The sequence below is a fragment of the Coptis chinensis genome, chromosome 8 (genome assembly GCF_015680905.1).
Source record: "Coptis chinensis isolate HL-2020 chromosome 8, ASM1568090v1, whole genome shotgun sequence".
Taxonomy (NCBI): domain Eukaryota; kingdom Viridiplantae; phylum Streptophyta; class Magnoliopsida; order Ranunculales; family Ranunculaceae; genus Coptis; species Coptis chinensis.
Window position 1 is genome coordinate 86,536,769 of NC_141463.1, and position 12,501 is coordinate 86,549,269.

The 12,501-nt window shown below is 47.0% G+C and overlaps 1 protein-coding gene across 1 annotated transcript; it reads left to right on the forward strand.

The window, feature by feature from the left end:
• Positions 1–2,882: 2,882 nt before the first annotated feature.
• LOC147483857 (uncharacterized) lies at positions 2,883–3,434 on the forward strand. Its single transcript, XM_086579660.1, has one exon. The coding sequence runs from the start codon at positions 2,883–2,885 to the stop codon at positions 3,432–3,434; it is 552 nt and encodes a 183-aa protein (XP_086435786.1).
• Positions 3,435–12,501: the final 9,067 nt, after the last annotated feature.

Here is a 12,501-nt window from a genome sequence, read left to right on the forward strand (position 1 = left end):
AGACATTGCAATATAAAATAATACTAAAGAATTGCAATTACTTGATGCCTTAATTACGATATCCTACGGTCTTTAGCTAGGGGTCTTACCTCATGTTATTACTCTTCAGATGGACCGTTTTCGTTCTTAACCTTCTTTTTAATAACCAAGAATAATTTGTCAGAAAATACTTTTAAGTAATGACTAAGAATTGAACATACCCACGGATATGTAATAGGGAGTCAATTGGTGTCAAATGTGAAAAAAAAAAACGTACTGATTCCTATGCGAAGTTGCTTTGACTTGTGAGAAATATCCGGATATTTCTATCTTTCTTTACTACAATTCCATACTATTAATTTCTTTATCCGTTAGATCTTCCAATGCTTATCATCTACCAAAGTAAATTAGCAGACACATCCTGTGTCCTGTGATTCCTGGGTTTTTCCTCTTCTTGAAATAAGAGGAAGAATAAATATTTCAGAATTTTCAGTTAACACGTGGTTATAACGTTTAAGTGGCAATGACACGATTCTAAGGCTGTGTTTGGTTCAGAGAAAATAGAGGAAAAGAAAATGTTTTCAGGGAAAGTGGTTTTTATTTAGTGTTTGGTTAACAATGGAAAAAAAAAAAAAAAAAAGATTCTTCAATGGGTCAAAATAAGGAAAGCAACCTCTTTTATAAAAAAAAAATGGAAGTTGTTTTCTTTTTTCTTCCTCGACTGTCCGTTAGAAATTTTTTATGGCGGGGAGGTTTTCTATGCAGAAATTAGTGGGTTTCACAATATTTTGATTGGGTGTTTCTTGGGGGATCGATCCAGTACTCCAAACCTATTCAACTAAATAATGATGGAAATACACATATTTCACATTACAATTCAAAAGATGATGGAAATTCACCAACCAAACCCAACCTTGTTTAATTGAAAATCGAGGGTTGATTACAAATCTAGTGATGTAATCGGAAGCTTGATTGCATCCCCATTTAAGCAATAAGAGTAAAGGGAGTGATATCCTCCTTCAAGAATATCGAGTCGACGATGATGGAAATACCACACCGCTATAATCGTCGATCCCAACTTATCTTCTAGAAGCAATCGAGAACGAACCGGGCTATAACGATACACATCTTCACAAAATCATCGAAACCACACATGCACAAATCATCGCCACCAGCTCGACCGCCGCAAGCTACTTGCCGCACTAATAATCCCCATCATCACAAAGAAAACCTATAAAGAGGCGATTTTCGCGCGCCTCCTTAATCTAGACCCCACGTTTGTGATACACTTTACACGTGGTGGGCGAGGATTCACTCTTAACATCTATAAATACCCCTCCTATGAACTACGCCAGATCTGATTCTTCTCTCCCCTCATAATCGAGAGCAAGATACGTAGGCAGTTTGCTCCTAAGCCGAACTCGGTCCCAATAATAATCCATTCCAGTTCCCATTCAACTGTGTATGTAAAGGAAAGCTGAATCACGCCTTTATATTGGCGCCGTCTGTGGTCTCGATTACTTGAGACACCATTTTAACACAACCCAAAAACCAAAAACCAAATATCCCAAGCCCACGAAGCATGGCAAACCTCGAAGCTCAAGTTCAAGGCCTCGCAAACCAGCTAGGCTTAACCAATGAGAGCATTTCCTTGCTCAGGCAAGAAAATACTGCTCTCCATGCACAAGTTGACGTTCAACAACAGCCAGCTGGTAATGTCACTGAGAATGGGAACAACGAAGTTAATCAGCAGATTAACGAGTTGTCACAACGGATCGACCAGAGCGTAGTACGCAAAGATGCATCCCAGATCGTTCAGAAAATGCTCAAGACATACCGCGCTTCCCCGTTCACCACAGAGGTACTCAGTAAACCCTCTCCTAAAGATTTTGTTCAGCCACGCTTCCCAATGTACGATACCAGCACATGCCCCGATCAACATGTAGCCCGCTACATTCAAAGCCTGGCCCTTTATTGCTCCCCGGAGTTTGACCATCTTCACTGTCAGCTCTTTCCCGCCAGTCTCAAAGATGGCCAACTTGATTGGTTCTTTTCACTCGAGTCAGATTCGATCAAGACTTTCGAACAGCTCACTGATCTGCTTTGTCGGACGATGCGATGCACAACGAGGCGTAAAAAGCGGATCTGGATTCACTCTTCCAGTTATCATTTGGAGAGGATGAAACCATCCGCCAGTTCCTAGGTCGGTTCAAAGCCGAACTGTTATGCATGGAGAGTGGCCTCAAAGAGTCTTTTGCCACACTGGCATTCTCCAACACCGTTCGGTCGCGTAACCGCGACCTCTCCGTGGGGCGATGAGGTCGTGTCCGAAACCCCCGCCGAGCCGCTGCTCGGGTTGACAAATATATTAACCAGCAAGAAGGTTTGCGACACCACGGTCTATCAGACGACCAAGAAGTCGCGACGATCTCTGACGACACTCCACCTGCAAAAAACGGTCCAGGTCGCAAGCACCCAAATCAGGCAACCGCTTGGATAACAACATAGAGTTCGCTGTCCTGACACGCTCTCCCAGCTACATACTGGAAAAGATCAAGTGAGCCTCATACTTCCAACCTAACGTACGGCAATCTGCAGACCGACCTGACAAGCCCTAATGCGCATTCCACAAAGCAAAATGTCACGAGACCGACGCTTGCTGGGGGCTCAAACATTATCTCCAAGATCTCATTGAAGCGGGACAGATAAAACAGTACACCAACATTGCCGATGGTGACTTGCGCCACAAGCTTATGGCCCACCGAGTGCATAGCAGATCTCCACCCCGCCGGGAACGCCAAAGCATCCAAGTTCGCTCCCGTAGCAGAGGACACCCCATCGACCATTCTCATCATGATCGCCGCCCGCACTCATCAAATCGTGACAACGGCAGAACCATCCATATGATCACTTTCCCAGATGATTCTATTACTTCTTCCAGAGAGAAACGAAGGCATGTCAGTGCTCTTCAAGAAGTCTATCATTTTTCTTCACAAGCAGCACACGCCTCGCGACCTTCAGGTCGCCATTCAGGGGATATCACCTTCACAGAGGCTGACCTCACCAAGGTCTACCTCCCTCACAACGATGCGCTTGTCGTCCACGTCAAGATCAGCGACTGGACAGTTAAGCGCATCCTGATAAACCCTGGCAGCTCATGCGACATTTTGTTTGACCACACAATTCAGAAGATGAACCTACCCAAGTCAGTCTTCATAGATCCTATTGCTCCTCTTTATGGGTTCAATGGCTCCAGAGACGACCCAATCGGTGACATTATACTCCCAATTTTAGTGGGATCAAGAGAGGATAAAGTCAGCTTCAATACGTATTTCAGCGTCTTGGACATCAAGTCGTCCTATAACACCATCCTAGGACGGCGTTGGATTCATCAAATGCAGGCCGTACCGTCTACACTGCATCAAGTCCTTCGCTTTTCCAGGCCCCCGGCATGATGGAGCTTCGTAGCAACCAGCTCGAAGCCTATCATTGTAATCAAATCCTCTCAACGAACAAGACCGTTGAGGCCCCAATTAGCATAAGAAATGAGCCCACCAGCTACACTATGGCCAAAGACTTGGTCGCCGAAGTCAGAGGCAACGCACCAACTTAGAGCACTAGGGGATCCAGCAATAAGGCCTATCCATCGGTACAGACCCCGAAAGTCGCCAAGGCAGTCACTAATTCACTCGTCAAGACCCAGAGGTCGCTCCCGTAATTAGTGTTCCACCTGTTCAGACCCCAGAGGTTGCCCCGCCAAATCCTATACCACCAAAATAGCTTCTGCAGCATACTCCAGCCTCTATTGTCATAACCATAGAAGTCATCCCAGACTCTATGGTCATAACCACAGAAGACGCTCCAACTCCTGCATCAACTCCAATCACTCATCAGCCAACAACGCATCCACAGAGCTCAGCCCCCCAGAGGACGCTCTCCCAACACAAGCTATGGCACCAGCTGAAGAGAGGCAGCGAGTGAATCTAGGAACGGAAGATGACCCTAAGTTCGTCTATGTAGGGGCTAACCTCGACCCCACACTCAAAGCCCAGCTTGTAAACTTTTTGTCCATGAATAAAGATGTTTTCGCTTGGTCGAATATTGATGTGCCAGGTATAGATCCTAGTGTTGCCTGCCATAAGTTGAATGTCAACCCTAGTGCAAGACCAGTTCGACAGCGACCTAGGAGACTATCACTACGTTTTCAAAAAGCAATCAATGATGAGGTCGATAAACTCAAGCAAGTCGGGTTCATCCGAAAGGTCGACTACCCAGATTGGATCGCTAACATAGTGGCAGTTCGAAAAAAGAATGGCACGGTCCACCTTTGTGTTGACTTCACCAATGTCAACCAAGAAACACCCAAAAACAGTTTCCCGTTACCAAGGATCGACCGACTTGTGGACCAGACCTGCGGCCACGAGCTCCTCTCCTTCATGGATGCCTATAGTGGATACAACCAAATACCACTTGCTGAGGAAGATCAAGAGAAAACGTCCTTCATTACAGAACAGGGAGTTTATTGCTACAACGTCCTCCCGTTCGGCCTCAAGAACGCTGGAGCGACGTACCAACAAATGGTAACTGACATATTCCAGGACATGTTAGGCGATACCATGGAAGTATATATTGATGACATGGTCGTCAAGAGCAAAAAAGTAGGTGACCACCTCACTCACCTTAAACAAGCATTCTCCAGGCTACGCCGAACTCGCATGAAGTTGAACCCAGAAAAATGCCTTTTCGGAGCGTCCTCCTGCAAATTTCTGGGCTATCAGGTCTCACAGTGTGGGATCAAAGCTAACCCAGATCAAATCCGAGCATTCTTGGATATGCCCGACCCATGAAAACAAAGAAATCTGATACGTATCGCCGCATGGTCATTTGCACTCAACCGATTCATATCCAGGGCATCAGACAAGTGCCGACCATTCCTACAACTCCTCAAAAAAGGCGAGCAGTTCTCATGGAATGATCAATGTCACCAGGCCTTCTCCACTCTCAAAGAGTATCTCACAACACCTCCCGTCTTAGCCAAACCAACAGACGGCAAAACGCTGGGGCTTTATCTAACAATATCAGACTTTGCTATTAGTTCGGTTCTATTCAAGGAGGACAACAACTCAGAGAAACCAATCTACTTTATGAGTAAGACACTAACTCTAGCAGAAAAGAACTACTCTTACATCGAAAGAGCAGTTTTAGCACTATTATACCATGCAAGGAAATTCAGGCCATATTTCCAGGCACACCCAATCAAAGTACTCACCGACCTCCCGTTGAAGAAAATACTTCACAAGGAAAACAAGACAACTCGCATGGCGGTTTGGGCCGAAGAGCTCGGTGAACATCACATCGAGTTCGTCCCACGCACCTCGTAGAAAGGACAAGTCGTGGCTGATTTCCTGGCCGACTTCCCTGTGGACGATCTACATTGGGAGCCAGAGACAGACATCCTACCCCCCAAGCACAACGACAAGACTGTTTGGTCCCTCTTTGTAGATGGCTCCAGCAACCCCGACGGAAGTGGCGTTGGCGTCGTGTTAGTATCGCCCGCCAGAGCAGTAATGGAGAAATCAGTTCGCATCGACTTTGCGACCTCCAACAATGAAGCGGAGTACGAGGCAGTAATTATGGGGCTTAGAATGGCGCTACAGCTGGGTGTACAAGAGCTTCAAGTCTTTAGTGACTCGCAACTAGTCGTTCGCCAAATTGCTAAAGAGTGCACTACCCACGAAGGTAACCTTTCTAAATACCTTAAAGTTGTTAATCAGTTACTTCTATCTTTCAAAAGGGCCACCATGCACCACTTTTTGCGCGACGAGAACCGCCACGCGCATTGTTTAGCCTACTTGGCTACTCAAACACCGAACTGCACCCCGAGACAACTCCTCATTGAAGTAGTTGACCGACCTGCCTACCAAGTAGAGCACGTCTTAGAAGTCAGCGACCTATGCCCACTCTCTGAGGATCAGATAAGCCAAACATGGATGCTGCCCATCATAGAGTACATTCAGAGTGGCACACTCCCAGCAGAACAGAGCAAAGCCAGGCATATACCATATCAAGCACGTCGCTATTGTGTTCTGAATAACAAGTTGTTTAGAAAATCTGCTGGAGGACCTCACTTGAGATGCATAAGTCCAACTCAAGGTCAATTGATTTTGGCTGAGATTCATGAAGGAGAATGCGGCAATCATGCTGGAGGTCGTTCCTTGGCCCACAAAGCAATCTCTCAAGGATACTTTTGGCCTCGCATGCAGATCGATGCCAAAACATATGTTCTCAAATGCATCAAATGCCAAACCTTTGGCCACAACATCATCCAACCAGCTCGCGAGTTGATCAGCATTGCAAGTCCCTGGCCATTCCACATGTGGGGCATGGACATCATGGGACCATTCATCCCACAAAAAAGCACCAGGTTCCGCTTCATTTTAGCTGCAATCGATTACTTCACTAAGTGGATCGAAGCAGTTCCTTTGGCACATGTCAAGGAGTCACATGTTAGAAATTTCATTTGGACTCATATTATCACCAAATTTGGTCTGCCACACACCTTGGTGATGGACAATGGTTCCCAGTTCAAAGGCAAAATGGTCAAAGTGTTTTTGGCCAAGTGGAAGATAGTTCACGCATTCTCCACTCTAAAGTACGCTCAAAGCAATGGTCAAGCAGAGGCCAGCAATAAGGCTATATTAGAAAACTTAAAGAAAAAGATCGAAAAGAACAAGAGCCAATGGCCAAACCAGCTAGAGAACATTCTGTGGGCTCATTGCACTCTGACTTCAACTCCAAAGACAAAGAATCACCATTCTCCTTATGTTATGGCACGAAAGTACATTATTCCCAATCGAACCCGACAATCACAACAACTAGATCCGAGCTTGTCGAGTCAGGACACAACGACTCAGTCCTAGCCCGAGAGGTCGATTTGTTGGAAGAACGCCGCCGACCTGGCAGCTATCAGAGTGGCATCGTATCAACAGATTCTAAAGAGGTCCTACAACAAACGAGTATATCCTAGATCCTTCCAACCTTGTGATCTAGTTCTGAAAAAGACACAGAATGACTCCAAACTAGCAGTAACATGGGAAGGACCGTACATAGTGGACCGAGTTGTTGGCAATGGGGCTTACTTGGATCAAGACACAAGAAGGGAAACCACTACCACGACCCTAGAACAGTTACTTGTTAAAGAGATTTTATCAATAAAAATTCAGTCTTGTACACAGTCATGTTTTTTATCTTTGTCAATTCAGATAGTTTAGTTATATTCGTATTGTCAACCACTCTATTCAAGTCCTTTTACGATCAACTCCGCGAGAACGCTCTCAGTAAGCAGAACTCCCTCAGGGGCTACAAACGCTCTCAGTGCGCAACACGCCTTCAGAGGCTAAATACACTCTACATGAGCATAAGACTTTCAGGAGCTTACAGGCTCATAGCCTCTCCAAACCTCGCTCAGTTGAGGACTTATACTTCTAGGATCAACTCCGTGAGAACGCCTCCGATGAAGCGAGCGCATACCTCGGGCTACAAATGCTCTCCAGCATAAACACTTCGAGGCTAAATATGTTTTACACGAGCAGAACGCTCTCAGGAGCTTACAGGCTCATAGCCTCTCCAAACCTCGCTAAGTTGAGGACCTATACTTCTAGGATCAACTCCGTGAGAACGCTCTCAGTGAACAGAACGCCCTCAGGGGCTACAAACGCTCTCAGCGAGCAACACGCCTCCAGAGGCTTAATACGTTCTTCGCAGGCAGAATGCTCTCAGGAGCTTACAGGCTCATGGCCTCCCTAATTCTCACTAGTTGGGGACCTATACCTCTAAGATCAGCTCAGGGAGGTCGCTCTCCTGAGCAATACTTCACAAGCATAATGCTTTCTTAAACTAAATCTCAAAAGCATACCACAAGCGCCATACACAAAATAATAACTACAAGCAATCAAGCAAAATATGGCATTACATATACATTCACCACTCGAACTGCCCGGCCAATGCCAGGAAGCCAGTTCCAATCCACCGATCTGCTGGGTCTACCCAGAAAATCCAGATCGGTTCTTTGAACAATGGGAGCAAAATTAACGAACTGCCACTTTTGTGGAAACCAGTTCTCAGTATTAACTAAGGCGAACTGTTCAGGCAAGCCTGAAAACACAGCTCTATTGTTTAACTCTCATAGATAGGAGAACACACAAAATAGTTATCCAACTTAAACTTTTTTCAAAAACAAGACAAGAGATCACCATCAAGGGGCAGCCACAACATGTTTATCCTTTGGGGCAGCACTGGTCGATGGAGGATGCCTTGCCGATCTCAGCACAACGCGTATACCCGTACCCTGGTCCCCCTGTGCCTTCTTCAACTGGAAGTATTTCTCATCCAGTTCGGCATACTGAACACAGGTCGTGGTATACGCATCTTGAGCTTTGCGTACGATCCCCTGACATTGCTTGGCGTACTCGGTGACTTCCGCTAACTTCCCATGCAGATCAGTTATCGCTGCAACAAGCTTAGCGTTCTCATCAGCAGCCGCACAGTACTTATCTGTCATCTCGTCCAGCTTCGTCTTGTCAACTCCCCACGCAGCTCGCAGACATCCCGCACTTCGACTTCGGGGAGTTGACATCGATATCGGCGTCTTTGCCGCTCTTCTTTTTATCGTGACCACCTATCCGGAAACTACAAGGACAAGTTCAAGGTTGCGATCCCTTACGAAACAGAGCAACAAGCCTAACAAGTAAACACTCACCAAACAAGTAGCCATGTCCATGGTGCCCAGTAGCATGTCCATATCTTCATCCTCAACCTCAGCTTTGTCGCCGTCCAGTACGATCCCCTTCAGTAGACTAGTCGATATGGGCGCCGAGTGGAAGCTGTAGTCAGAGCGTTTCACCGCACGCTTCTTCCCTGTCCTCCCCATATAGAAGAATTTGCTCCCCACATCCCCAATACGAGGAGGCGAACTCTCACCAGCGACGTGTGACCTTTTGCCCGAATTTGCTAGCTCCTCAAGAACCGATCGGGTGTCATCGACTTTTGCGAGGCGACCTGAAGACAATGCCACCCGTCGCGCGACCTAAACTCCTAGGTCGCTCGTTGCTCTTGGCCCCTAACGCTACAGCCTTTCTTTTGCCACGATCTCCATGAACATGCGGGTGGAACTCCATTTCCTCCATTATCAGAGGGGAGGTCTCTCTCAAACTCCCCTCTCCCCTAACATATTTGCGGCACCTGGTCATAAAGAAACCTACGCAGGACGCAGGTTAAATAAACAAGCCTCAGGTTTCGTTTCAACAAAACAAAGGAGAGGGATAGTCAAACAAAGAAGCCAAACTTACCTGAGTAAACCGACAAAGTAGACGACACACCACAGTCGAGAGAAGAGAAGCGGCAGCAAGAAGGAGAGCAAAGGAAGAGCAAATGTCTTTGCTCTTCCAAGAACACTCCTACTTATGGTGAAGTAACGTATCTTCCCAAGACAGGTCATTATGGCATCGAGACGCCAAAACGGCAGGCCACCTGGCAGCCATCATGTCATGTCTCCCGACCGCCCATATTCATACATGTGCCACGCACGCACTGTAGCTCAGGCAGCTCCAGGGTATAGAACGCCCCTTGCGTCCTAAAGATGGGTGCGACCTACAACGTTTAAATTCACATAACAAGCACAACGAACCAGCAAAGTCACAGGTCGTCGAGACAAGCCGTAGCAGCATACACATGCTTACAGAATGCAAACATTCATATTATACACAATACTACTTGAATTAAGCAAAGCAACATATTTCCCATTCACGAAAAAGAACGAACTGACAACCTCAATGAAACCTCAGTTCGCAGACTAACCGAGCTGCTGAGAATATTTAGGAAATCTAGCTCAGTTAGCCACTATTCATTGTTATCTCAAAACATAAAGAATGTCGAACTGCCCAGGTTACCCCAGGAAACCAGCTCTATTGTTTCAGGCCTAAGGCCGCATACAAACACAGTTTTTACAACCACTTTTAAACAACATGGTCCAAACTTTCACTGACAAGAGCAACCAAAACTTGCGACGAGCCCGGGTCACCAGAGGTCGTTCCAGCTGCATTGATCACGGTCATATCCAGTTCGGGTGATACTGGAGGCTGTTCAATCACCACATCAGTAGAAGAAGGAGGCACAATTGTAGGAACAGTACTGCATCTTCGAGCGGCTCACCCCCCTCCCCAACCAAAGTCCCGCGTTCCTACTCCTCTTGAAGATCAAAATATTTCTTCTCCAGCTCTTCTACCTCAGCTCGGATGACAAGATAAGCGTCCTTCGCCTCAATCGCGGTAGACTTACACTTTTCAGCATAAGCATTTGCGGTCGCTACCTTCTTGGGGTTGCCCACCTCATGCCTCAGCCCGACCGCCTCATTAACAGCTGACGTCTTCTCCAACGACAACGTTACCAGTTCGGTCTTCAAAGAATCCAGTTCTTTCTTCTCAAATTGTTGCACCTCTTGAAGAGTCAAGAGCTCGTCCCTCAGCGACTCAACCTCCGTCTTCTCCAGCTCAGCGAACTGAGCGGCCATCTTCAGCTTCTGGTACCCAGCGATCAACTGCGACAACTCGCACAATATATCACGTTAACATTAAACAACAGCATATAACACAATAAAATAGCCAAGTATTAACACAAAAGTTACTCACCAGGAACATCGCCTTATCCATCTCCCTCATATTCGACTCCAACTCCATCGCATCTAGGTCTTTCCTATCACTGTCCAGCGTCATACCCTCCAGCAAACAAGCAACTATGGGTGAGGACTTGTAGCTGCAATCCAACATCCTCACATAGCGCTTCTTCCCAGTCACTTCATCAACATACATCAAGTTGCGCTCCAACTCATCTTTCCCAGCACTGGAGTGCCCCTTACCAGTCTCTTTCATACCAACCTTCCCCATCATCTTGCCAGAAGTATCTCCAACAACCACAGTCGAGGCGACCTCTTGGCGTCCTCACCCGCAATGCTAAAGTCGGGGAATCGGCCTCCGCTTCGAACTCTGAGCGCCCTTCCCCGGTTAGCCGCTTCACCACCCCCCCCAAGTCTCGGCCTACCCTCGCTGACCTTGGAAGGTCGAGACTCTGGGTCGTTACCCTTCCTCGTCGACAAGCGAGGTTCAGGGATTTCAAAGAGAGAGTCCTCCAAATCGAATGGAGCATCCTCTTGACCCTGCCTAACTCCCGACCCAAACGCACCAGCACCTCCGGCGGGTCGCTTCACCCCAGTACGACTGCGGTTCTTATCTTCCCTAGTCACCAGATCACTCCGACACTTTTCCATCACAGGCTTCCTCAACGTTCTCCCGCTCACCTTACCCCGCGCCTTGCTCTTTTGCACCTCCCTCTTCTCCCTAATCGCAGGTCCGCCCCGTTCCTTAAAGAAATGTGCGACTTCCGGAAGCTTCGCTTGTTTCTCAGCTCGAGTCAACCTAGCGAACTTCTCAATCACCTTTCGGCTCGTCTCCTTTTCTAGGGGGATATCTGCAAAGACAACAAAACAGTAATATCAATACAGCTCCATTAACGCAAGATCAATATTCTCAAAGAGCATACTGGTACCCACCAGTAAAGTCGCATATTTTATTTTCCACACTGAACCCGCTCGCACAATAGTTTCCCACAAGCAGAAACGATTTTTTATCCCAAGACTCGTTACTCACACCATCCAAAACGCTCGACAGCTTAGCTTGGGTTTGCAAGCTAAAGTTAAGCGATCGAGATCGCTTTAGGGAGTAATGCTCAATAATATCAGCGACCTCTATCCGGTATTCACCACTGGCGTTCAGCAGGTCAAACACCTTGAACAACCGCCACGTGTTATCCACAAACTGACAGGCGCTTTGCCACAGCGGTTCAAGAACTCACAAACCAACTTAGAGAACGGTATCGTCATATGCGCCCTCAGCTGCCCCTCACAGACGATAACCCCATAGTTCGGTGGGGTATACCTATTACTAAAGACCATAGCGTTCTGTTCGGGCTCATGGATCTCCAGACCGCTTACGGTTATCCCATATTTTTTTTCCTTAAATAGGGGAACCCTCAAAGCGTGTCCGTCCAATACGCCCTGGCGGCAACCCCGGACGCCGACCCGACTCCTCAGACTGAAGTGTTAAAAAGGCACCACAGTCGGTCGAGCCTCATCTTCCCCACTTCCAGCCTCCTCAACTGCTTCATCTTCATCACCAGCCTCACTCACCCCACACACCGACTCATCTTTCTCTTCCTCCTCATCAGCCCAACCAAGAGAAACCTCGCGAACCTCATGAGATCCCGTATCATCTGAGTCAGACATCTCCCCTTTCGCCTAACGATTCTAGTCACTAGTAACTAAGCAAACGTCCTAACAACTCTAGAGCAAAGATTAAGCACGAAGCAAGAAGCAAGAGTTCAACAATGGCAGAAAACTAGCTAACCTGAAGGATGTTGCAGTACTGAGTTATTTTCTACAAGGCGAAGCAGCAAAGTGATGTTTCAAAAATT

What these genes read in the sequence shown, in the direction of transcription:
- LOC147483857 (XM_086579660.1), top strand. Translation starts at nt 2,883, where the DNA reads ATGATCACTTTCCCAGATGATTCTATTACTTCTTCCAGAGAGAAACGA.